This window comes from Canis lupus, chromosome 1 (genome assembly GCF_048164855.1).
Source record: "Canis lupus baileyi chromosome 1, mCanLup2.hap1, whole genome shotgun sequence".
NCBI lineage: Eukaryota > Metazoa > Chordata > Mammalia > Carnivora > Canidae > Canis > Canis lupus.
The window spans coordinates 42,356,787-42,384,575 of NC_132838.1; the positions used below are offsets into that span (position 1 = coordinate 42,356,787).

At 41.9% G+C, this 27,789-nt stretch overlaps 1 protein-coding gene and 1 long non-coding RNA gene across 5 annotated transcripts in view; one reads left to right on the top strand and one right to left on the bottom strand.

Moving 5' to 3' along the window:
- MTHFD1L (methylenetetrahydrofolate dehydrogenase (NADP+ dependent) 1 like) overlaps positions 1-27,789 on the top strand; it is a 187,116-nt gene that overhangs the window by 156,740 nt on the left and 2,587 nt on the right. For all 3 annotated transcript variants that reach the window (XM_072827792.1, XM_072827803.1, XM_072827812.1), the window contains one exon: positions 23,256-23,376. In XM_072827792.1, the coding sequence (XP_072683893.1) occupies positions 23,256-23,345 (90 nt within the window). In that variant the 3' untranslated portion in view covers positions 23,346-23,376. The remainder of the gene's footprint in view (positions 1-23,255; positions 23,377-27,789) is intronic.
- On the bottom strand, positions 123-17,090 carry LOC140634199 (uncharacterized). Of its 2 annotated transcripts, none has more exons than XR_012031727.1 (4): positions 16,867-17,090; positions 16,141-16,359; positions 12,018-12,096; positions 123-1,583 (listed from the first exon to the last, which is right to left on the bottom strand). It is a non-coding gene; the product is annotated as an uncharacterized lncRNA (long non-coding RNA). The 2 variants fall into 2 exon arrangements; XR_012031726.1 differs by lacking the exon at positions 123-1,583 and adding an exon at positions 7,737-7,879.

The following is a 27,789-nucleotide window of genomic DNA, read 5'->3' on the forward strand; positions in this document are numbered from 1 at the left end:
CTACCTGGAATTTAGAAAAGGAGGGCACTGAGGAATGAGATTTTTTTTATTGTCATCACCAAAACAATCAGGTGGCAGAGTTCTCTCATTGAAACTGATCTTCTCATTGACTAATCCTCTTCCTTTAGATACACTTGAGATACTCAGGCAAACAGTGATGATTCATGGAGCCATTCTAGCTAATTAAATGCATCACTGTGCAACCACACAAATTCCTTATTTCTGATTCACTCATTCGATATTTATTGAGGAGTGCTGTGCACTAGGCCATGAGAAAGAACAACAAATCAACAAAGGCCTGGACCTTGCCCTTGGGGAGTTCAAAGGCTGGTGAGGGACAGCATTTAAATATAGAGATGCTTGAAAAGTAGAGAGCTCTTTCCTTCTGAGAGACTGAGCGCATGAATGTGCTCCAAAGCCCATGGAGCAGGTGGCACTCAGGGCTGGCAGGCTGGGCATGGGATCGGCCTGATTGTGAAAGATGAGAACAGGTTAGCCAGATGCTATATGACAGGAAAGCAGTAAACAGAAAGCATCGAGGCATTAGAAAGCACTGCTAAAATTCTGTGTCACAGCGATCATGTGTGCAAGCAACAAGATTCTGAGTGAGTGTGAGCAGTGACAGTGGGCAAGAATACAACCCCCAGGGCCTGGAGATTTTAAATAGAGGAGCATGATCATTGTGTTTACATTTCAGAAAGATCCCGCAGACAGCAGTCTGGAGGGGGGAGTGTAAAGAAGAGAGATTAGAAGGGTGAAAGCCTAGTTAAGAGGTGGTAGTAGTAGAAGGCAAATTCATGGGTCTAGACCAAGGTCTAGGGAGATGAGAGAAGGAGGCAGGTGTGAGAGATACAAGGAGGGGGGTCAAATAAACTGGACTGAATGAATGCAGAGAGGAGGAGAGAATTCAAGATGGGCTCATATTTCTGACTTGCTCCTCCAGGCAGTCTATTTGTTCTTGATTTAGATAAACAATAAGAAAAACAAACAGCTTTAGGCAGAAGATAACAGAACCCAAGACGACCCCCAGGTTCAGTGAGTCACCAGACCAAGTCATAGATCGTGCATATATTCATACTTGAGGCTATGACTTATTACAACAAAATCCACAAAGGGAAAAGGCATGTGTGGTAAAGACCAGAGCAGGCCAAGCTCACGCTTCCTAGACCCCTCTTCTAGTGGAGTCACACTGAACCTGTTTAATCCCTCTGACATTGAATTGTGACAACACATAGGAACTGTGGTCTGCCAGGCAAGCTCATTAGAGACTCAGCACCTAGTACTTTTTTCAGGGGCTGATCACCCCTCTGCCTGGCGCATACCAAATTCCAGACTCCAGAAAACAAAGCATGCTTGGTGTAAACCATGTGGCTAGCCACCGTTGGGAGTTAGAGGATGGAAGGAACCCCTCCCAGAGTCCAAGTTCCAGATACCAGCCTTGCAAGCAGGTGTAAGGATAGCATTCTTCGGCCTGCTATGTTAACTCTTTGCTGCACGATGATGAATTCCACTTTGACCAGGTTGAGTGATGCATCTGTTATTCATTCAAGTGAAGACATTGACTGGACAATGGGGTATTGGATCTAGGGTTGATAAAAGAGATCTGTGCTATAAATTCTGGAGTCATTAGCACCTCGAAAGTAGTTATAACCAAAGTCAGGCGGTGAGAAAGCCCAACATTGTGTTTCTCCAAATCATCATGCTAGAGGTCATCTGGTCTACCTGTCCCATTACATAATCAAGAAAACAATCTCCTCAATGTGCCCTGGCTACACATTCTTCTGTCTCACGTCTGTTGCTTTTCCCATCATTCCACACCGTCTCTCAAAATGGCAGTCATACATTGTTTGTAAATTAATAAAATGGCATTTAGATTATAAAACAGGCCCTTTGTAAGTTGCTTAATGCAACTCATTCACCAAAAGCCTGATCCTTAGAACCTGAAAAGTCAAGTTGATCACATCAAGTCCTTCACCTGAATGGAATTTCTAAGCCAGTCAGTGATGTTCAATTCACCTTGGGTATCAAAAGGCAATAGATTACTAAGACCTCTTTCTCCTCTTTACTCTCATGTCTATTCATGTATTTATATTTCCAGGCACTCTAAGCCACTGCAAATAAAAAAAAATAAATGTGACAAAGCCTTTGCTGTGACATTACTCATACCCTAGGACCAGGAGCGAGATAAGTAAGCACATTTTGTGTATTAGGTGTATGTTGGAGGCAAAGGTGAACAGGGTGACCCCTTGGATATGGGAAATGAAAATAAGTCAAACTCAAAACAAGTTAATTATTTGCTTGAAGCTCTGATAAAGGATAAGGTGTAACTTGAAGACTGTAAAATGAGGTTGCTGCATATTTATTCAGTTTTGGATTTCATTCTTGGGTGGCCATACACTTGCATAGAGCAGACAAGAAGGCAGAGAGACTGCAGTCCTATGAGACATCCGTTCAGCTCAACACATGTAATTTGGCTTTGGTTCTAGGAGGTAACCTTGGTGCCTAACCACTTAACCTTCTCTAATGTTCATTCTGGCCTATTTATGGCTAGATTGGTTACATTTACATGTGTTTGCTACTTTTTGTGTGGTTATTAACAGAAAGTATTGCATTATTTTAATTTGTCTCGGAATGTGAGAAAACATGGACAAAGTCAAACTCAATGGTAGAACTTAGATTATAAACCAAGTTGGAATCATTTGTATCATCTGATCATATAGACTGAAAAAGAATCAAAATACCAGTCTTTATCCCTCCAGTCTTTATTCCTATCTCAGCTTCATTTACTGTCTCATGTGTCATCAAAACAGTCTTTGTTCTTTCAGCTTTCCAACATGATTAATTGACGTTGTGCAGCATAGTATAGGAAAACTGAATATTTTGCAAGATGAGTAATCCAGTTAAACACCCATCTTTCTTTTCTTTTCTATTTTACCAACAAATATGTTTTATACAGATGTAAGAGCAATTTGCTTATTTCCCTGTTCAGAATTTTGTGCTTTTAACATAGCACGTTTCCGTTCCATGAAGCAAGCCAAAAATAATATTGACAAATTCATGAATCCTTCCATTTGATACTGTTGCAAACTTATGCAAATGTATTTAGACATTTAAGAAAACAGAATAATTAAACACCCAAAGTCAAAAATGGGAAGGGGGAAGTAATGGCAGCTGTCATATTACATTATCTTGCCTCAAGTTGGAAATTAATGAAGGGTTTGAAAACATACCTTTAAAACCAAAGATCTGAACTGTGTTCCAGTTTTTGGTGTTTTGTTTTGTTTTTTTTCCAAGGGGGCAATAATTTGAATTGAGTACAGTATAATATTATAGTTGCTGCAAGGAGTTGTGAGCATTTGGGGAAGTTTAAAAGATAATCAGTGTATCTTTGTCATGAATCTTTCCACTGGGACCCGGCCACTCCTGGATGAACTCACAGATTGAGAGTTTCTCAAAATACATAATCAAATTGTTTGTCTTAAAAATATACTATTTTAAAGACTTGGAAAATCAAAGAATGAAAATAAGGTCAATATTTGGCAAAAATAGTCAATTTGAGGAGTTGTCTCTTAAAAACCACTGATTTCATTTGCAGAGTTCACTTCCAAAGAAATTAACTTCATTTTTGTAAATCTAAAATTTGTCTCTTTGTGCCATGTCTTAAATTCCTGAAACATTCCCTTGAAGTGTTAAATTGTTTTTAACTTATTAGAAATAGGGGTTTGATTTTTTTTTTTTACAATTTAACAAAGATTAGTTTTATACTCACCATACACATATATATGTGTGTGTCTATATATATATGTGTGTATATATATATACGTATATAATATATATACGTATATATATATGTATATATATATATACGTATATATATATACACATATATATATACATAAAATTGAACCAAATCATAACCTACAACTTTTCAAGATAGCAACTGTTTGCTAATCTTGCAAAATGTGTTAATATTCTTAAATGACCTCCTACACATTTATGTACAGTTTTAAACCTTTGGTGTGATTGGATTTAGGAGTATCTGAAAGACCACTCCAGGCGAACAGAAAGGTTAACAAAAGGAAGAGCTTCTCAGTCAAGCGAATGAGCATGCAGGCCTTCCTTCCCATAGATAAGGGAAGGAAGGCCTGCAGGGGACTCAGGCACCACAGCCGCAGCTCCCCTGGTGGCTTCTGACCCCTCTCCTGCCTCTTTCCAGCACCTCGCTTCTCTGGAGACCTAGGGCCCTGAGCAGGGGCCGATGGCAGAACCATTCCTTGCCAGTGTGGCCTGATGCTCACTGTCAGGCTGTTTTAGGTGCAAATAAAAGAAACTCAACTCAAAACTTATACAAAAAGAGGGAAGGAATTGACCCAGAAAACAAAAACTCTAGGGTTGTGTGGCTTTAGCCTCAGCTGAGGTCAGGATTCTGGCTTTTGTTCTCCGGTCCTCAGTCTAGCCTCCCTTGGAGTGATGCCCTTCCTGTCACCAAATGACCTACTTTACACTTAAAACTCACTGTCTCAGAGGAAGAGGAACCTCCTCTATCCTTATAAAGTCCTTTAAGGTCATTAGCACTCCATTTACAGTGGTCCTTCTTCTGACATGTTTTCATGCTTAACGGATTCTACACATAGGAACTCATTTTCTACTTCAAAAAGAAGTCCTCATACTCATAGAGGTTGGATAGCACTTGGTTTCTTAAAAATAATGATTTGGCTTAAAAAGAACAACAGGAAAAGTGGGTTGATCCTTCATCTGTGACTAGCCCTTCCAAAAAGTCAGCAACCAGAGTGCATGCATCCTTTTTGGGATGATTGAGGCCCCCCAGCTCCCTAAGAAGGATCCTCTCAAACTTAAGTTTTCTCATCTTACTCCCACAAAATTCCTACCATTGTTCATGTCATTCCTTTCATGCTCAGCATTAAACCAGTGTATGTAGGTCTTTGTAATACATTTGAGTAAGTGTTAAAACCATATCCCTTTCATTATCATAAAATCAACTCCCATTTGTTTGACCACTTAAAAATATCACAAATTAAAATATATATATATATCACAAATTATTTCATCCCTCTTTTAAATCAATTTTTGTTAGATTCACAAGGAATAAATAACAGCTTCTTGCCTACTAACACTGGAAATAAGATTGCCTGTTACACATAAGTAAGGTAGATGACTCCATACGTAAGCACGTATCTCCACGTACTCGGAGAGTGAAATCTCTCGAACCCAGTGACCCAGGCCTACCACAAGGTCACTTCTCCAGGAGCTGGAACGTAAGTGGCAACTTGCCATCACCATTCATTCTTCCTTTCTGCTGATGTCGCGTGGACACAGCATCCCATGTATCGCATGGGGGCCTCAGTGCCTGCAAACCACAGATGGTTATTTTTTATTGCACGTTTGTAATTTTTTGTGAGGCATGAAGGGACATCCAAGAGGACTTGAAAGTAGCATTTGAATAATAGGTTTACTCCCAGGCATAGCTACATGAAAGAGATGATTAATGCTAAACAGATAACACAATTCTGATTCACTCCATTGGCAGTAGAGGAGGCTTCTGGGTAAACAAACTGAAATAACAGCTAGAATACAGATCTGATAGCAGCACTGTTTTGATTAAATCAGAAGATGACAAAGGGGAGTTTATGCTGTCCTCTTGTCTGTAGCAACAGAGGCATGCGTGCCTGACCACACCGAAGTAAAAAGCCACATTGTGATTTCACGGGGCACCGATGCCTTTTGCCTACTGACCCATTGAGTGGAACTTGAGCCAAGATCTTATCAGTGATGAAGATGGAGACACCTCAGGATTTTCCAGTATCAGTTTTCACTTTTTATTCTTGGATGCGGTTAATAATGCTACCAGGGCTTTCAAATCCTGAGGCATTTCCTCATGGCTCCAACTAGCTGCCACAGGTCAGCTTCTTCTTGAACTGAGGATTCAGTTACAACATCCATATGCTTCCCAGCCCACTCTCTGACCTTTCTTCTTTTTCGGGCTTTTAATGTTTCCATTCACGAATCCCAGGAGACTCTCTCGAGACTCTGAGTATACAGCCCAAATTTTTTTTTTTTTTTCAAAAGTTGAGTAGAAATTTCTGAAGCTTCTTAAGAATTGCATAAACTTTCAACTTAAAAATCCTTTACTTACAATGCAGGACAATTAAACTTGGCAGAAAATAAAAGCTAAAAATTTCAGAACTTTCTTACGTAGGCCAGAAAGTAACCATTTTGCCCACATTTAGCATTGTCAGCAGTGGTCCATTCACGGGATGGACCATCAGTAGCCTTAAGAATGGCATTCATACTTGTCCACAGCCTTACTTCTTTTGAACTCAGCTCAGTTTCTTTGAAGCAGTGATCATGGTATCCAGCTTTGATTCCTTTCCTGTGGACTTGTGCCAGTATGTCTGATTTCATTAAATTTTTGGAAAGGACTAAAACTATGGTATCGTTTTATTGCAGTCCGTACATCCATCATAATCTGGGATGGTCTTGGTGAAAGATGAGGAATTCAGACTGGGATGCTGGGAAAGGCAGGTCCAGTGGCAAGGGGCCAGGGGGCTGGGGTACATTGAGTATTGACTTCATATTTTAAGTTCATCCACCTCTACCGTATAGTATTTTAGCTGTGGCTTCATTCCAAAACGATGGCAGTTGTAAAGCCCATACCCAGGTACATGGAGATCACATTGTTTTTAAAAATTAGGTACTTTTTTTTTTTTTTTTTTTTTTAATGGGATCTCCGTAGCCCTCCCAGTGATACAGCCAGGAGGAGTAAGGTGTGGTCAAAAATGAACCAGTTGCTCTCTTGCTTGCTTGACAGGCCACAAGACTTTTGGATATTGGCCATTCATGACAAAAGCTAAATACAAAATCCATACAGTAGATTCTAGCTCACTCTGTGCTTTTTTCCCTTTACTATTCCTCCCCCTCGATCAAAGTCACCACTCTATTGTTTTCCTATTGCAGTCCCTTACCCTGGATTTATAACTTTGGTTTCTCATCTAAGAAAGTGCCCCTTTCCACTATTAGCCAAACCACTTTGCCATAACAACTTCTCTTCTGCAAGTGGGCCTCAGTGTTTCTGGAGTAAGCATCATGTGTCCTTGGTTCTTTGAAACTGCCTAGCCAGGGATCACTTCCCTCCTAAGGTCTTTCTGATGACCCTCTCATCCCAAAGCCAATCAAGGCCTTCAGGGCCTGAGGCAGAGAGCCAGTCCTAGTCCTTTCCCCATGGAAATCCCCACTGACTGCACAGAGGGGAAACAGCTGGTCTGGAAGCCCCCTACCGGTCCCAGTTCATTTAGAGAAATTGGAACCCTGCTCCAGTCACCTCTGAAACATAACAGTATATGAAATAAATGTTTGCCATCCTGCTTCATCTAGATGTACGTGCTTGAAATTAAATTTTCACATAAGCATCAGGTTGACTTTTGGCTTCCAGAAAATGACATTACAATAGGTGTAATGGTTGGGGAAGTAGATGAGAAGGAAGGAAGAGTGAGATTATGGTGAAAATGAAACTAAGCTGGGAGATAGGTGGTGCTGATACAATTGCTTGCTGACGGAAAGTGCATCTGCATTGATAATTTGTGTTCTCTCTATATATAAGTATATGAAAAATTCAGGCTTTATTGGCTTGGTTTCTGTGGGAAAATAGCTAGTAGGCTGATGGTATCACTGTACTTCAACATGTTAGTGAATAACTCAGACACTTGTCAGATGCCTGAGCCACAGATTTATTTGAGAATGTGCCATCATGAGAAGCTTTCATTCACCAAGGTCACTGAGAGGGCAGCTGATGGAGGCTCGCTGAACTTCAAATGGTTCTCCCTGCTTGTGTCAGTAGCAAAGCAATGAAGTAAGGAGCTGACTGCCAAAAAGGAAAAGTTAGAGAAAACCAGCTTGTTCTGAGAAAAGCAGATAACTAAGCAGTAACTAAAGAAGCCTCTTATTTTTAATATTGGTTTCCAATTTAATATTGGTTTCCGAATTAAACATAAATGTATGTTCTTTTATTCCTCATCATTTCTACAATTTGCTTTTTAAAAAGCACACACGTTAATCTACATTACAAGTATAGAATTTCTCATGCTTCTTTTAAAAGATTATGAACTTTTTACACACACACATGCAGAAAATTCTTGTATTTATTTTACATGTTAATAAATGAATGGAATTTTGGCTCCGGGTTTAAGAAAATGATTTTTAGCCCTGTGTATTGTGCCATTGGTCCTTAATTATTAACGTAATTTCATTCTTGGACTATATATCTTAAAGTCTAAGTCTGTTATTGTATGTAAAAATACCATGTTTCCAATAACCTTACCTTGTAGGTAGAGTAAGTAGCATAATAGTAACCTCTAAAACCGCCATCACCTATAAAATTCATACTCACATTTATAACATAATAATATTTCACCCAATGGCGTATAATTGTCTTAAAAGTAAATTGCATTCAGGATCCCTGGGTGGCTTAGCGGTTTGACGCCTGCCTTCAGCCCAGGGTGTGGTCCTGGAGTCCTGGGATCGAGTCCGGCATTGGGCTCCCTGCATGAAGCCTGCTTCTCCCTCTGCCTGTGTCTTTGCCTCTCTCTCTCTCTCTCTCTCTCTCACACACACACATAAATAGATAAAAATCTTTAAAAAAAATAAAGTAAATTGCATTCTAGTAAAGACAGAATAAGAGGGACAAGATTTACCCTTCCATTTGAAATAACTAAAAAACTAGACAAAGTATTTTAGAAAATATTGCACAAGACTGGACATCAGGCAACAAAAGATACCGATCCCTGAGAAATGAGAAACAAGTTGAGCCCTACAAGTGGCCTCCACTACTGCCTGGAGGAAAGGTTTCATGCTGCTGCATAGTGAGAGGAAACCTAGAAGATTTCAGCTATCTCACTAAGTTGAAGACATGTGGGTGGAGTTCCAGGGAAACTAAAGCATCTAGAGTTTGCAGGGCAGATACCAGAGATGAAAGGGCTGTGCAGAGAGAGAGCAAGAGAGAGTTCTGAAGGCCCACAGAGGGTCATTCTTGAGTTTTCAAGGGATCAGTGCCTGTCTGTAGAGAAACTACTGGAAGACAGAGAAAGGATCACCTAAAAGAATTAGAGGGACTAGTGCATGGCTTCCACAGATGGCCAGGAAGGAGGCACCTGCTTCCTGTGCTTTAACCTCATTATCAAGAGACACTGGTTAGAATACTAAGAAAGATCTTGCCTCTCAGTAGAAGAAAGATGAACCCTAACTAGATACAGTTCCAGCCCCACCCAACAACACTGTAAAACAAAATCCCAAAAGATCAAATTGTTTCTAAGTAACTGAATGTGTCTCAGAACTAACTATAAAAATACAAAAATATCCAGGATCCAACAAGATCAAATATCTGACAATCAGTCGAAAATTACCAGGCATGCAAACAAGTAGGAAAATACAACCTATGATGAGAAAAGTCAATCAAAATTAACCTTTAAGTGACAGATGATAGAATTAGTAGGCAGGGACATTAGAACAGTTACTATAATGGTAGTCTATATGTTCAAGAAACCAGAGGAAAGATTTAACATGTTAAGTGGAGCTAGAAGACATAAAAATGACAAACCAGATTTCTAGAGATAAAAACTATAGTGTTTAAGATGAACAAGTATTCTAATTAATAACAGATTAGATAATACAGAAGAAAAGATTAGTCAACTTGAAGACATAACAGTAGAAACTATCTAAAATGAAACCACAAAGGCTAAAAAAAAAAAAAAAAAAAAGAGTATCTGAACTTTGGGACAATTTCAGGTGATGAAAGTTACATATAATTAGAGTCCCACAGGAGAGAAAAAAAGAAGAGTGGAGATATTTTAGAAATAATGGCCAAAATTTTCCTAATTTGACAGAAACTATAAACCCACAGAACTGAGATATTGAGCAAATTCCAAATACAAGAAACATGAAGAAAATTACATCAAGGCACATCTTAATCAAATTCCTTAAATGGGTGAAGGGGGTCAGAAGTTCAAATTTCCAGTTATAAAGAGGCAGTGTCACAGGATGTAATGTACAGCAGGATGACTATAATCAATTTGAACATTGATAAGAGAATAGATCTTAAAAGTTCTCATCATCACAAGAAAAAGTATTTTTTGACTATGCATAGTGACAGATGTTAACTAGACTCAGTGTGGTGACCATTTCTCAATATATACAAATATCAAACCAGTATGTTGTACACCTGAAACTAATATAAAGTTATAGGTCGATTATACCTCAATAAAAAATATTTTTTAATATACAAAATTGCTTGGGGCCGATGATAAAGAGAAAATCATAAAAATAAGCAAAGGATAAAAGACACATTATGTACAGAGGGAAAAAAGATAAATTGACAGCTGGTTTCTCATCCGAAAAAATGCAGACCAGAAGACAGTGGAGTGACATCTTTTAAAGTACTGAAAGAAAATTCTCAACCTAGGTTTCTTTACCCAGTTAAAATGTCTTTCAAATGCTATGGTGAAATAAGGACCTTTATTAGAGAAGCAAAGGCTGAAAGAATTGATCATGAGCCAACCTGAAGTATAAGAGATATTAAAAGACATCCTTCAGGCAGAATGAAAATTAGACCAGTCAGAAACCTGGATTTACTCAAAGGGCTGAAGAGTACCAGAAATAGTAACCACATGGGTAAACATAAAGACTTCTGTTCTTAGTATTTAAGTCTCTTTGAAAGATAAATGACTGTATAAGACAAAAATAATAAAAATGTGGAGTATATAAAATATATAGAAGCAAAATATATGGCCACAGTAGCATAAGATCTATATATGAAGTAGAATAATATCACTCGATGGTACATTGTGAAAAATTAAGTGTGTGTAGCATAAACACCAAGGAAACCACTAAAATAATACAGCAAAGAGTTGTAGTAAATAAAACGACCACGAAAGAAAATGAAATCAATAAAAATACCCAATCCAAAGAAGGAAGAAAAAGAGGAGACAAGGAACAGAGAAAACAAATAGCAAGGTGGTAGATTTAAACCCAGCTATGTCAGTAATCACATTAAATATAAATGGTCTAAATGACAGAGTTGTCAGATTGACCAGAAATGCAAGTCTCAAACATAGGAAGCAAAAAACCCACGTTAAATGTAAAGACATAAGTAGTTTATGAAGAAAAGGACTGGAAAAATACTTGGAGCAATCAAAAGAAAACTAGAGTGGTATCAAAATAGAACTAGAGCAAAGAACATTAAATAGGTTCTCTAACTACAATGGAATTAAATTAGAAATGAACAATGAAAGACATCTGGAAAAACCCCAAATATTTGGAAACTAAATAAGCCACAGAGCAGAAAGAACATTTGCAAGTCATCTATCTAATAAGGACTTGTATCCAGAATGTAGAAGGAACTCTCAGAACCCTATAATGAGAAATCAAACAACTCCTTTAAAAAATTAATAAAAGGTTTGAGTAGATACTTCATCCCAGAAAATATATGGATTATAAGCACATGAAAATTAGGGAAATGCGTACTAAAGCCACAGGGAGATCCCACTACATGGCTATTAGAATATCTAGAATTAAAAAGACTGACCATACCAAATGTTGGTGAGGCTGTGGAATAACTGGAATTCTCCTATGCTGTTGGGAGGAATGCATGACAGTACAACCCCTTTAGAAAATAAGTTGGTAAGTCTTTATTAAACATACCTACTATATGCCCCCCCCAAAAAATCCTAATTATTTACTCAAGAGAAACGAAACATACAAAGACCCCTATAAAGATCTGTATATAAGTGTTTATAGCAACTTGTTTTGTAATAACATTTAGTAAACTTAATCCTTGAACTTGGGCAGCTTATTGTATGCCAAGTTACTAAATAAAGACCAGTTTTTAAGATAAAGTTGCAGTGGAGTTTCTGGGTGGCTCAGTCAGTTGAGCGCCCAACTCATGATTTTGGCTCAGGTCATGATCTCAGGGTCATGAGATTGAGCCCCACATTGGGCTCCATCCTTACCATGGAGCCTGCTTGAGATTCTGTCTCTGCCTCTCCCTCTGCTCCCCTGCTCCAGCACACCTGCGTGTGGAAGCTCTCTCTAAAAAAAAATAATAAAATGAAGTTGCAAGTAGAAAAACACTAGGAAAAGTGTTTAAAAGAAGAAGATACGGGTATTCATTTTCTATTTTCTATGTTGTATAACAAATTCCCACAAATGTAGCAACTTAATACAATATAATATTTATAATAATAATAAATTATTATTATAATAAATTTATAATTTATTATAATAAATTATAATAATAATAAATAATAATTTATTATTTCACAGTTGTCATGGATCAGGAGTCCAGGCACAGATTAGCTAAGTTGTGTCCTTTGTGCCACAGTCATGGCTTCAGCTGGTACTGTGGTCTCACCTTCACACTTACAGCATTGTTGGCAGATTTGAGTTCTGTAAGAACTCAAGGGCCCAGCCCTTGTAAGACTGAGGGCCCAGCTTTTTGTTGGCCATCAGCTTTTGGGGGACTACATGTGGCTTTTGTGGCTGCCTTAGCTCCTTTCTAACATGGTACTCACTGAAAGCCAGCAGGGGCAAAAGACCAAGCACCATCCCATCACCTCTGCTATATTCTCTTGGTTTAGGGCAAGCAACAGGTCTCACCATGAAGGTGCAGTTACTGAAAGTCACCACACGGTTTATCTACCATGATGTGGGTACAGCACATGGAAACAGACAATAGAAAGGACTAGAAAGGAATCCCCAGGAGCATGGCAAAGAGTGATCCCACCAGACGGTTGTTTTGTTGGCCTGCAAGAAGGGCACTGACAGGCTACAAGGGAGGCTCATGTCACGCTTGGCCACAGGAAGGCTGGCCTGGAGTTCTGTCCCAGGGTGTTGGTGCATGGATGATAGGCACATAGCAAGCTGAGCTAATGACCATGCAAGACAGTTTCTAACTCTAGAAGAAGTGAGAACGGCACCAGAATGGGAATGTGCTCAGAATATGTATGATGGCCTCACTCTGAGTCATATTTATAGTCCTATAAATCCTGACCCAACCAAAGGCAATGATAGTTGTACATTTGAGAGATGGAAAGAGGAGAGGAGGGGGACGGGAGTGGTATAGGATGTAAAAGAACTAAATCCTCATCATCCGTATGAGAAAGCCAGCAGACAATAACTGATGCTGCAAAATCCAGAGCAGCGAACAGTAAAAAGCAAAACTAGGAGTTGGTTGGGGCTTCCTCTGTGGAGTAGGAGTGTGGTCGGGGGCCGGCGAGCAGGGGCAGACGGGGACTGTCCTTTCCTACCACAACGAACCATGTGACCTTTTAGGCAGTGTACATGACTTACTTTGAAAAAAATTAAATGTAAATGAAGAGAATCTGTCATCTTGCTCTCGTAGCGTCTTGCCTTATTCTTAATGTGGTCTATGTGTTTGTGAGAAACAGAAGTGGGGACATGAATTGTGAATGATGCAGACAAGGGGTCCCCAGTTTTCTATTTCTTCTACGGCATTAACCCAGAGGAAGCAGGTCTAGGCAGCTGCAGGGCCCCCGGAGTGCTGGAGGCATGGGCAGGAAGGAAGGGGGATGACACGGGTGAAGAAGGTGAGGAATCCAGGAGGGATGGCTCCGAGTGCCTCGCCCGGCTGTGGCCACACCCACACACCCGGGCCTGTAATTACTGTCTGCCTTTCCATGAGAAAAAAATGTTCTGTTTAGAGAAGCCTCTGTGAGTAGCGGAATTAGGACTGTTTCGGTCCGGGAACCGGGGAAAGTGACAGAAGAAAAACGTTCTGTAGATCGTCAGGTAAGTGTGTCCAGGGAAGGAACTACCCACATAAGGACCATGTGTCCATTGGCTTGGGTGCCTGTCACAGAGTACCACTGACTGGGGGTTGGAACAGCAGGAGGTATTTCCTCACGGCTCTGGAGGCCCCAAGTCCAAGAGCAGGGTGTCAGAAGGAAGGGTTTGTCCCCAGGTCCCTCCTTGGCTTTCGGGTAGCCTGACCCTCACACAGCCTTTCCTCTGTGTGCGTGCATCTCTGGTGACTCTTCCTCCTACAGGGCCACCAGTCCTATGGGACCAGGGCCCCACTCCTAGAACCTCACTCAAAGCCCCGGTTCCAGGGGAGCCTGCGTGGCTCAGTGGTTGAGTGTCTGCCTTTGGCCCAGGTCATAATCCCAGGGTCCTGGGATCCAGTCCTGCATTGGGCTCCCCACAGGGAGCCTTCTTCTCCTTATGCCTATGTCTGTCTGTCTGTCTGTCTCTCTCTCTCTCTGTCTCATGAATAAATAAATAAAATCTTAAAAAAAAAAAAAAAAAGCCCTGGCTCCAGCTAGTCCCATTGGAGCCAAGGGCCTCACCCCATGGCTGAGGGAGGGGCCCCATTTGGTCCATTCATTACATGCCTCATGCCTTCCCTCAGCCAGCATCTGATCTGAACCACTTAAAAAAAAAGTGCAGAACAAAATAAAACTCTAGTTTTTAATATAGTTAAATTAGGTGGCACAGTAGTCCTAAATCCTGCCCTAATTCAATTTCCTTCTCGAGACTTGGCCAGCCACGGGTGGGTCAGGGAACCCTGGAGGAGGCAGCTCCTACCCCTCCCCTCCTCCAGGCAGCCTCCCCAGACCACCACTCCACTTCCATCCCAAGAGCAGCACAGAGGGGACGTTCAAGAAATAGATATAATTTCCCTCCATCTTGTTGTATTTTCCTGCTGCAGGAGCTTATTATTCCTGCGGAGGAGCTTCGCCGGGGTTGGGAGGGCCGGGCGGGGTGAAGACAGAAGGGAAATACTAAATGACGGGGCAGCCCCATCTCTGTAACAAGCTCCTTGGGGAGAAAGACCAGAGCAGCTAAGTAAAAGCAGTTTTCATCCCCCACGCCTGCCTTCCTCTTTTTTATTCTCCTCTCCCCCTGCATCCATTCTCCCCTTTAAATGGGTTACAGAATAATTATTTAATTGCCATTAGGACCTTAGGATAAAACCATGCCCAGAGCATCATGGTTAATTTTCAGATGATGAGCTTCTCAGAAACCAGAATTTGATTACTTAATATCGAGTTTCCAAAGGGCGAAGCACTGTTCAATTGGTTTGTTTTGCCAGAGCTGATGGAGGTTCTCCTGGCAAGGCACTTGGCCGTCAACTGCAGATAGTGCCTCTGCCCCCACAGCCCCCCTCTTCTTTGCCCTGCACAGAGGCCGGAGCCTGCATTTCCTCCCCACTCACCTCAGGTTAGAGTCACACTAGCTTTCAGGTCATCATCACACTTCTAGAGGCTTCTCCTTTAAAATAAGATCTGTCCTCAATCAGAACAGTCCCTGTTTGCTTGAGTACTTTAGGTCTTGACTATTATGGAGCTAGCTTCAGATTTGATTACCGTAAGTAGGAAGGCCAGAAAGCGTGGCTTTTAAAATTGTTTGTAGAGCCAGAAAAGTTAAGGGAAAATCTCATAAAACCGCTGAACATTTTTTTCTTATAAAAGAAATCTGAGAGTGCCTAGGTGGCTCAGTTGGCTAAGCGTCTGCCTTCGGCTCAGGTCATGATCTCGGGGTCCTGGGATCGAGCCCTGCGTTGGGCTCCGTGCTCATCGGGGAGCCTGCTCCTCCCTCACCTTCTGCCCCTCTCCTCATTTGTGCTTGCTCTCTCTCAAAAAAAATAAAATGTTATAAAAAAAAATCTATAATTCATCATAGATCAGAACTATTTTCAAATTTCCCTTTCTACCATAAATAACTTAAACTCACTCCACTAGACAATTACAATTGTACATTCTGTAATAAGATGACAGTAGCGGGGATCCCTGGGTGGCTTAACGGTTTAGTGCCTGCCTTTGGCCCAGGGCCTGATTCTGGAGTCCCCGGATCAAGTCCCACATTGGGCTCCCTGCATGGAGCCTGCTTCCCCTCTGCCTGTGTCTCTGCCTCTCTCTCTGTGTGTCTCTCATGAATAAATAAATAAAATCTTTAAAAAAAAAAAAAGATGACAGCTTCTATTGTGTAGTAAGCACTAAACTGCAGTCCTTCCTTTATCTCATTTGAGTTTTGAAATAGAACCTATAATGCAGATATTTTGATACTCCGACTGTATTTCCAGGTAAAGAAACAAGGCTCAGTGAAGTAACTTACCCAAGAACACACAAGTCGTACAGGCATGAGCCCTTCCCGCCATACCTCAATCTAGATTGAATTACTGCTATTCACCAGACTTTCACTGAGAGCCTTTGCCCTGGTGATTCCCCTTCCTCATGGGCCCCAGGGAAGGCTGCACAACTGCTGGGAGCCCATTGCTGCACCTGTTTGAGCGTGGCTTTCATGGATCTTTTTGGTAATGAATAAAAACAAAACCTGTAAGTGACAGAGAAACCAACTGGTTAATCCACAGTAGCCTTGCTTTAGATTTGTCTTAGATTTTGCCATCCTGCTAAAATTAGTTACCAGAGCAAATTCCAAACTTAGTTATGCAACAGTTTCCCTGAAATCGTTAAGTAAGAATTGATGTGGCGCTTCAGTTATTTCAGTGGATAATGGCATTTACAATTTTCAGATAGGAGTAAATAATCCATGTCTCATGGATGATCTTTAAAGAGTGGCAAGCCTGATATTTTTAAGAAAAAACTCTTGATGTTATTGTATGTGTACCATGTTAGGGATTGTTTTTTAACAGTCATAAAGGTATGATTTACTCACTGTTAACTGCTATGACGAGATTTTTAAGATGTAATTTGGAAAGATACTACCCCAAGTGTAGGCTGTGTAACATATCCCTAAATAAGTATTATAATTTAAAAGAAATCCAGGTTAAAGTTGTCAAGTAACTGAGTTTACTTTACAAATTCACAGAAATCTATTTACCTGAATGCTGTAGCTGAAAAATCAGCTTGATAGAACGTGTCGATTTCCATCACGACAGTGGCTCACATCTCTGTGCAATTTCAGATCTGGGATGATCCTCCTGCCCCTTTGGGACCCAAGAGCATATGCTGCCAGCAAGGGGCAGTGAACTAAATGCCATGATTTTAGGGAGGTGTAGGGGTCCACAGTTGGCACTGGGACTTGGGAGTCACGCTGCCTTTGAAGTCCAGTCCACCAGGTCAGAGCTGTGTGATTTGAGGCACATTATGATGTCTTGTTTTCCTACTGTGCAAAATGGAGATAATGGCAGTGGGGTAACACCAGCCTTGTAGGGTTGTAGGAAGTAAATGGGATATAGCGCATGTTAAGTGCTTAGCATAGCACCAGAGGTGTGACCACTGGACTTGTCAGGGCACCACATTATGAGTTTGAAAATTGATAAATAGAAAAAAGGAATCAAGAAAAAATAGAGGACATCCTCTCTTACACTGGGTGTCTTTGGCCCGGAGCTGCCCACACCAGGCAGGAAGCCAACACCCAGAGAGCATACAGAAACCAGAGGACCCAGCCACACCTTCCATGTGCCACCTCTGAGCTTCCAGCCACGGTGACCAGCAGGACATTGTCCTCCTTAGCAAGCCAGCATGAGGGCATTCCTGATAACCATAAACGAAAGTAGACTAAGAGGTACCATCCTTACAATCAGAACAAATAAAGGAAAAAATTATGGAGTAGGGAGAGGCATCTCAAAGTCTTTCAACTCAAAACTGCTAGTCCTATGTAACATGAATTTTTTATCTTATGCTTGAGGCATTGCAAAAAAAGTTGCAAGATTTCTCCATTTCCTTTGTGTATTTGGTCAGTCAGACCCTGCTTCACATTATCTTTGTTTCTGTCTAAAAGGACTCCTACAGTCTCTCCTTTTCCAAAAGTCAGGCCCATGGACTTTGCACATAGAATGTGTTAGTGACAACTCTAGCCTCACGCACTCCAGCGAGCATTCCATGGTTTAGAAACTACCCCAGTTACCTATTTTCAGTATTAATCTCCCTGAAAATCAAATTTCAGAATTGTACTTGTGGAACTATCCAATTTCTGTACAAAATGATATAAGAATACATTATAGAGAGATGCTTAAAGAGGAAGAGAAACCCAGGAGTTGACAAAAGAAATTGTTTGCAGGGCTTCCCTCTGGGAAGCATAAGAGCAGAACTTTGCCTTTTACTTCTACTGTTTTTTACTTTTTTATTTAAAACATTTTTTTTTTAATAGAAAGAAAAGTTAGTTAGGGACTAGCTCCCCACCACTAAAAGAAAATTATAATCGTCCCTTACAAACGATGAGAAAAATAACTGTGTTTGCTAATTCTTTCATTCAAGGCCATTGACATAAATCAGAATAATCTCAGCTATGTGATACTGGCACGATATGTAAGCACAATATGGTAATGTTTATAGTAATCAAACATGACTTACATCTTAGAAAGTCACGAGTGAAAAATTTATTATATAAATTCCTTTTATATAAAAATCATAGAATTAAAAAAAAATTTTTTTTTAACTAAAAAGTAAAGTGACTTGGTCCAAATATCCCAATGGTCTGTTTTATTGGTCTTTCTGTCTGGAAGTGGGGGACTAGGTCCTGGGCACCTTGGTGTCCCCATAGTGAGCCCTCATCAAAGGCTGCTGAGTTGAATGAAACATTACCGCATCCCTTCACGCAGGAACAGGACCTCATAGGCCACCAGGAAAGATGTGTACTCCAACAGGACACATCCCCATGCTCTCAGAGTATTGCTAGCTACTAAACAGAGATCATATCTACTAAGGGCTAATACTGCCATGCTCTGTATTTATGCTTGATCTTAGCCAAAAAGCTGAGAAGCAATGGACACTGTAGTTACAACTCAGAAAATACTTTGGCTTAATAAGGGATGCACATTTTGGAGTTATTATTTCATAAGCAGGAAAAATCTCTTTATTTAAGTTATAGCATAATGTAGTTAACTATTACAGTCTTTTTCAATTCTTACATTTTCTTACAACCGACATTCAATTCTTAAAACCAAGGTGATATATATCAACTGTGCTCTATCATCTTTTGGAGGGAGGGAAGACGTGTGTAGAACGGGATTTCACCTCAGATCGTGAACTGCTAGAACAAAACAGATGTGAGCAAAAATGCTTATTTCTGAACCAAAATGAAACTGGATGATTTATGCAGTATGAAAAGTAGTAGATTTAAGGAGAAGTCAAAAAAATTTCAAACACAACAAAACAACAACAATCTTGTGGTTAAGTAGAACTTATGATCCTATCATGAAACATAATTTTTAATAATCTCTCTACTCACATGCAAAATATTCTTTTACTTACAATGACTACTTTTAAGTATATGAATATTTTCTCTTTACGTAGGCTTAATGTATGTTGATACCATAGAATTCATCATTTCTCCAAAGTTTAGCCCCAAATCACTAATGATTTGGAAGATTTGTTGTAGTTAAAACTGCAGTCATGAAGGGCAAAAGCCCTTGTTTTTCAGCCTTTGTAAAAGAATCCATTGATGTAGCATGACAAGTAAGTACAATTTAGTGGCCTCCCGGTTTTTTTAAACAGGGGGCCTTCTTGGAGGACACACAAATAAAGTCAACACAGATCACCTCTGACCCCAGGCGTGGGGCCAGAGGTCAGCTCCCAGGGCTGTCCAAATTCCTTCTTTAACATAGTACAGTTCTGGCTCTTGTCTAGAGACACAGCCCTTGGATAACAGAGTTTTTCATTGGGAGAGAATTTGATGTGAGTGTCATAGGCCTTGTTAACATAATTCCATATTGTGTTGGCTAGGCAGGAGAACTTTTATTTTAAAAGGAGATTTAGGGATGCTTAAGTGACTCAGTGGTTGAGCGCCTGCCTTTGGTTCAGATCATAATCCTGGAGTCCCAGGGTCGAGTCCCGCATCGTGCTCCCTGCATAGAGCCTACTTCTCCCTCTGCCTGTCTCTCTCTCTCTCTCTCTCTCTCTATATATATATATATGTATATATATATATATATAAAATGAATAAATAAATCAATAAAAGTAGATTTATTGGGGATCGCTCTTTGTCCGCAGGGTGGGGAGTCCCTTCACTCTTCAGACTTTTCAGACTCTGCTTTTTTGTTTGCTGTTGCCAGGCCCCAATAAGTAGCCCTAATTCTTGGAAGCGATGATTGCATAACCGGAAAGGAACATGGAAGTCTTCTGATAGAACTTATTTTCTCCCACTGAGAGAAATGGGTTGAAAATAGAGGAAACATATTTCACACCTCCCATCATTTGATATTTTGGCTCCTCTTAGTTCCCAGTTTTGCTCTGAAAGAATCGGAATGACAAAAAAAAAAAAAAAAAAAAAAGGCAAGCTCTGCTTCACTGCAGCCAGTAGAGGAGCTCTAGGAATAACATGAATCACACTCTGTCTTAACATCAGCCAAAGAAGTTAATGATGAAGCGCTGAATTTTCACGTCAATAAAAATTGCATCAACAAGCAGGCAGTGGAGTTGTGTTCTCTACAGTACAAGCTGCCACTGTGGCTTTGGTCGGATGGGCCAAGGTGCACAGCATTCTTCCTGAACTTTCTCACCATGTGTGGATTTAGGCCTGTCTCTGAATGCCATCTGCCCCGGGGGACAGGACTATTGCAGCCTCCAAAGCTTCAAAGTCTGGGCAACATTCTAACTACTAAATGTGCCTTCGACCTCCAGAGTTGATTTAAGAGATGGGGCTGCATTGCTGTGGCTAAATATGATTATTTCTTTCTTTCTCTTAAGATTTTACTTATTTATTTGACAGAGAGAGAGCACAAGCAGGGGGAGCAGCAGAAGGAGAGGGAGAAGCAGGCTCCTCGTGGAGCAGGGAGCCCAACGCGGGGCTTGATCTCAGGACCCCGGGATCATGACCTGAGCTGAAAGCAGACACCTAACTGACCGAGCCACCCAGGTGTCCCTTGGTCATTCATTTCTGAAACTAGAAAATGCTGGTTCCTTTCTCCAAATGCACACCCCCACACACATTATAAAGGCATCTTCGAATGCCCACGTCAGAATGTAGTGAGGCAGGAAAACTGCTGTAGAGTATCCATTGTGAATTGTACACAGGCAACTGGCAAAAAAAAAATCGGAACAGTTGCCACCAGTGACCTTGGTGCTTGGTGTCCCAGTGCTAGAAGAGCAAACGTGGGTTTCCTTCTGGGGTTCCTCAGATGTGTGCAGCCACTGAAGTAACCAGAGAAAAATGCTCTGCTAAGAACAAAAACGTAACAAGGATAAGTAGCCATCAGTATCAGTAAAGTTTTAAAATACAGCAAGTGGTTCCCCCCACTCCCCACCCTCAAGCAGGCTCTGTGCCGAAACTTTATTTGCAATTAGTTGTTTGAAACCAATTAGTTGTTTGAAACCCGGAGCACATTTTCCCAAAGACATGTTATAAATGGTAGCTATATTCCAGGCAGGGCTCCGAAGCCTTTTTAACCCATGATGTCCCTAACATGCAGTCCTATACAATTAGCCAGACAGGAGCTAGCCACTGTACATCTCAGTGTTGATGCATTCAGCCACACGGAGAACACACACGCAGCCCCCCTCGCCACACTCTCGAGGAGCAGATGGTTAGTGAGGCCAGCAGGTGCACAGATGTCCTCCCTGCCAGGGGTGAATCAGGCTTTCCTGTCCCCTTCCTCCTCACCACGCCTAGCAGGGGGAGCCCCCTTCCCTGTGCTAAAGGAGACCTCCTCGGCCACACTGTCCGAGTTGGCGCTTCTCAAACGGGAACGTGCACATGATTCACGTAGGAGTTGCTAAAGTTGCAGATTCTGGCTCAGCACGCCTGAGGTGGGTTCTGAGATTTGAAATTTCAAACAGGCCCACAGTGATGTCAATGCTACTGGTCCACAGACCATACCTAGTACAGGCAGCAAGAGGGTGTCACATCATGGACTGGGGTCAGGGGGTGGGTGGCGCATGGCAGAGAGGGATGTCCCAAGTCATTGCAGAAGGGATGTAGCAGGTAAGAGAGCTGAGCTCTGCTGCTGGGGGGAAGCAGTGCATGGACCCTGGAGCTGTAAGGGCTAGCATTTTCACAGCATCATCTCACTAGAATGTTCTCCAGCCAGGGCAGGCAGTTTTGCAAGACCCAGCACTTAATCCTTGAAGAGCTAAGCTAAGCACAGTCCCAGGTGTCTTTTCTCCAAATGATTGCATGCAGCACTGCTTAACGAGCATCCTTTTTGTGAAAAGTGCAATATTAAAGCATAGTAGGAAATACTAAAATAATCAATGAAGACTAGATCATCCAGGAGCCTCACAATCTAGACCCTAGACCGTGTTTTAGTGTGTGAGTCACCGGAGGAATCAGCAGTTTTCCCCAGGATACCAAGGGTTTCTGGTTCAAGTGGGCAGAGATGTGCTTTGATAAACTCTGATCTGGACACACTGCCCCAGAGCAGCAAGGAGGGTAGGCCTGGTTTTAATCCTGTCTCCACCACTGACTTGCTGGATGTCCTTGAGCACATGCCTTTGTGCCTGAATGCCCTCTGTCCTATGGAAAATTGAGACTGAAATTAGTACCCACCTTCAAGGGTAGTAGGGGACTTAATTAAGTTATCCATGTAAAAGCCATAGACTCATAGAGTGCCCCAGCGGTCGCGGTAGTTGTTCAACGAGTCATTTGAGGTGATAGGCATGCAGTCCAATTTCCCATTTTGCCACTCACAACCTGTGTGATCTTGGGCAAGTGGTTTAACCTCTGTAGACCTCAGCATCCTTCCTTGTAGCGTGGAAATAATAATCAAATTACCTACCTTGTAGGTTGTTGGGAGGGTAAAAAAAAAGGGAAACTTGGCATAGCGTCTAGTGCAGAATAAGGGGTCAGTAAACATCGGTTACTGTTCTTACGGTGAGCAGAGCAGATGCCATCAGGACAACAGTTTCCAAACTGGCCTTGGAGAATTGTCGATTTTACAAAAATGTGTCTTGCAGGTGAGGAGGAGGCTGCTGTTCACTTCACCCACACTCCCTGGCCCCTTCAACCAAAGGGTCTCCACTTTCTTAAAGGTGTGATTTAGAAAGAAACGGTTTGAAAATCAGTCTCAGAGCTACGATGTGCTATGGGGCCATGGGGGGAGGTAAATGGTCTCCATTTCCAGGAAGTTGACATCTGCCATTTCTATTTCATTTCCTAAACAAAGATTGAAATAGCAGATGGCAAATTTAAAGAGCTACAGGTATGTCTGACCCGAAGTGATGGGAAGCTGAATTGAATTATGTAGGTAACGTTGGTCATTAGATGTACCGTGTTCGGAGTTCTCACTTTGCAGCATCTGCTGATATATCATATTCTGTTTTCTCCTCCAGATGAGCACCATGCCGGGGCTGCCGACCCGGCCCTGCTTCTATGATATAGATCTTGATACGGAAACGGAGCAAGTTAAAGGCTTGTTCTGAATGAACCCGACTTCCACAGAACCCAGTTCAGGTACGATGCTGTGCTTTCTACTGGCTTTTTTTTTTTTTTTTTTCTTTTTTCCTTCCTTTCTTTTAGTTTTCCTTTATTTGGGTTTTCTAATATATCACCGGTCACAAAACACAGTCTGATAAGTCATTTCCTGATTTGGTTACTGTGAATTTCTACCTAATAAGAGCGTGACTCCAGTCACTCCTAGATGTGGATATGCAGTTAGATGGGCTCCAGTCCAGTGAAAGTCAAATCATTTCCCCTTTGAATACAGATTTATTTAAGGCATCTCTTGCCAAAAAAAAAGGAACCCTGTAAACTCATAAAAAGAATATTTCCAGAATTAAAGTTATACCGTGTCCCTCCTCATTCATGTGAGTACAGTCTAAGAACACAACCCCTGCCCCACCCCACAGTGGATGCCCGGAAGCACAGATCGTACTGAACACCGTGTATACCATCCTTTTGCCTATACGTTACATGCATGTGATAAAGGTTAGTTTTCAAATTAGGCACAGCAAGAGATTAACAACAATAACTGCTAATAAAAGAGAGCGGGTCATAGCAAAATGCTGTAATCAAAGTTATATGAATGTGGTCTTTCTCTCTCCCTCTCTCAAAATATTTTATTGTACTGCACTTGCCCTTCTTCATGTGATGATGTGAGATGATAAAATGACTATGGCTACATGATGAGGTGATGTGAGGGGAATGACGTAGGTGTCGTGACATAGCTCTAGGCTGCTATTGACCTTTTGACACTAAGTCAGGAGGATCATCTTCTTCCAAACCACACTGATTGTTGGATAACTAAAACCATGGAAAGAGAATCCACAGATGAGGGGGGACCCCAGTGTCTGCAGTCATTTTGAAAGTATAACGTTACCTTTCTACCACCTACCTCTTGGTATACAGTTAGAATCCTGTGACGGAGGAATCTGGATTTGTTCACTCCGTAGGGCTGCCATAACAGAGTAGACAGCTCAAAACCACAACACTTATTCTCCTGAAGTTTTAGAGGATAGAAACCTAAAGTCAGGGTGTCAGCCAAGTCATGCCCGCTCTGAAACTGGTAGACTCTTCCCAACCTCTAGTAGCTGCCAGTAGTCCTTGGTGTTCCTCGGCTACAGCCACGTCACTTCTACCTCCACCTCCGTGACCAAAGCATTCTCCCTGTGTGCCTGTCTTCCCGTGGCATTCTCTTCTTGTAAGGACACCGGTCACATTGAATTAGGGCCCACCTTACTGACTTTATCTGGGGATCAGGACATCCACATATCTGTTCGGGGACAATTTAACCCATAACACTCACAACTGTGGCACAGCAGATGAATTAGGCTCTTATACCACTGGAAAGACACATGAAGACACACCTGGTTGTCTAAGGCAGAGGGCCCAGTGAGTCATAGGAAGGACAGAGCAGCAGAAATGAGACCCCTGGATGGCTCATGGCCCTCACAGTTAAGGGGTCAGGGTTCAACTTGGAGCTCCCTTAGGCAGCCCACAGGGTCCCTGGGTCTTATTCATGTCTGCCCCTCAGTACTCCAGCCACAACCTCCTGGCTACTGTCCTCACCTCCCTTCATGAAGAGAAATGACCACCCTCCTAATCATGCTCTCTGTAAACCCCATCAGCAGTTGTAAAGGCTTGAAGCAGTGTTTCTCCATCCCATATATCAAACATGTCCTCACCATATTTGCAAAACACATTCCTTTTTCAAAACAGACCCGGTGCAGTCTCCCCACTCGCTCCTTTCCTGTTCCTTAGCCCAGCACCCCACCCCGCCTTCTGCCAGCATACCATGGGCCTGCCAGACGAGCTTCCTTGACCTAAAGACACTTACCTCCAGTTCCCCGAGTTATGGCCCTGAGCCAGGCCTCCAGGATTCTCACTTTTGTTGGTTTCACTACCAGTAGTCAACATGGGGAGACCGTTTCCTCTTTTTGTAAGTCTTTGTTGCTAAAACGCTGAAGACCTAGGCTACAATGAGAAAAGTAAGGGACCATACCTCTGTGAAATTACATTAACACAGGTGTGGAATTGTTTGGGTTGGGTCGTATGTGGTGTTTGGTGCTATTTATATGTGCCCATCACTGAGGAGTGGGGGCGATATCTAGCTTTAACCATAACCGCATTTCATATCTGCGTCAGTACTGACAAAGAGAATTCCACAAAATAAACTAAAAAAGACTAATTTAACAAAAAAGCCTGCACACAGAAGCCTGGATAATGATGCTGTTTTGGTCTTTGGGGATAATTGTGCATTTCATGTCAAGAACCCATTGTGCCAAAAAAAAAAAAAAAAAAAAAGAACCCATTGTGCCATATTTCTGCCATTTGTCACTTTTTCCCAGTACCTAGTACAAGTGTGTATCATCCTTCGCCTCACGTAGATCGAACTTTTCCTGCCTTGTGATCCATTTTCATTTGTTCTCCAAGTGGGTAATAAAAACCCAATTATACCTCAGTTATCACAACTAAGACTCGGGTAATGTCGAGGGCTACATCCTTAGCTTTCTTATCACACTTAAATCGTTAGGTTTGTGTTCCCTAGCAAGCATTCCTCCGGATTTTATTTAAAGGCTGAGCAAGGGTTGGAGGTCAGCATCCCTTGGAGGCAGGTGCTGTCCCAAGAAGTTAGGTCCTTCCCCTGTGGTTGCGGAGCAGAGGTAGCTGCAGAGTGGCCCTGACTCACAGGCCTGCAAGCCTGTCTTTCTCCTGCTCAGCCCTGCCTCTCCTTCTGTAGCTGGCACAAGTCACTTTGCCATCCCCATCACACATCGTGCTGGCTTCAACCCAGCAAGATGAGTGGTTTTATTTCAGCGCCACGTAAACTCTGACCCAAGAAGGTCAGCAGCATGCTCAACTTGCACAGCTAATAAACACAAATGCCGAGACTTGGTCAGGATCTCCTTTCTCTACCTCACCCCACACTTTATGCCCAAACCAAAGGATGCCCTCTGCATCTCAGTCACAGAGTAAGTGAACTTTGTGCCATTCTAGAAGATGGTAACCAGTTATTTGCACAGACCTATAATTTTGGGATCACTGGGTGATTTTTTTTATATATATATATAACCAAAGATAATTATTTGGGCATTAAAAGCTATGACTTTGTCCAAGTTCTCTTCAATTCAAGTATAATAGGGCTGTCTCTCGTTGAGCTCTCTCACTGAATGTCACTTTCCCTTCCTACTCGCTCATCCAGGGCTCCTCCCTGCTCCGTGAACTGCCCAATCCCGTTTCTAGGCTGGTTGGGCAGTGGTTCAAAACCCCATCACTTGACCCTGCTTACGCAACTGAAAATGGATCCAGTGTCACAGGAGCAAGCCACGGTTCAAAGCAGATATTCCTTCTCAAGGGCTCCCCAGGATCATGACCCCACAAACAGTCTCTCTGTTCTGTGCCCTCACACGTAGGGCAGTCCAGGAGCACCTCCACTAACAGTCAGAGAGGTCTGTGGCTAGTAAACGTACAAAAAATTAAAATGTTAACACTTGGGTGATAGTCTACTTAGACATTTGGGCAACAGAAAAGGAAATGTCTGGCTGGTTGCTCTGCTCCCACAGCAGTCAGATTCCAGATAGTTCCATGCACTCAGCTACAGAGCAGCACGCTCGTTATACTTTGTGGCACGTGTTGCAGACGTGAGCCACATGGAAGACTGCACTCCATTGACGACTGTTTCTTTCTTTCCACTTCCTCCCTCTTCCTGCTTACTTCACCCTCTAGGGAATAGTGTGAGACTTCATATGAACAGGAGATGCCAGGAAATCACCAGAATGTGAGCTCTTGCTCCTTGCCAGGGCTTCCCTGTGGTGCTTTCACTATTGTTCGAAGAAGAGCATGATTCATTCTTCTGGATGGCACCAAACAGAACTAATTAAAATAAGTTGTTTGTCCCAATGAAACTGATCCTGCCACATTACTCTTCAGTCTTTTGTTTGCAGATGGTTGGAGTTGGAGCTTTGATTCCCCCCACCACCACCCTTTTGGTTTCTCATTCTGAACCTTTCTCATATTTCTGAGCCTCAGCAGGCTTCAGATGGACAATAAAGTCTGGCAGATTTCCTGAAGAATGCAAAGACTCCCTTACTTCGTCTTGATGTGCAGTTATGTTGAGTACATCAGATTGACTCGAGTCCTGCTTTAATGTTATTACCAAAAGAAGTTTTTCTTGAACTGCACGTGCAAAAAAGAAGAATATAATACCAGCTCACTTCTTCCCTAAGCTGCCTGTGAGCAGAAATTTTCAGTGATATTTAATAATCATAAATGGATTAATCTTAATCTTGAGAGTGTGGTTGCTGCCTGCAGCCCTTCTGCGGTCAGGGTTTGTCATTCCCAGTTGGCAAACCACAAGGTTTCAGGGTTCCCATGGTAGCACCTGGGCTCTGTGACTTGGGTCTTTTTCTTTTCTTTTCTTTTTAATTT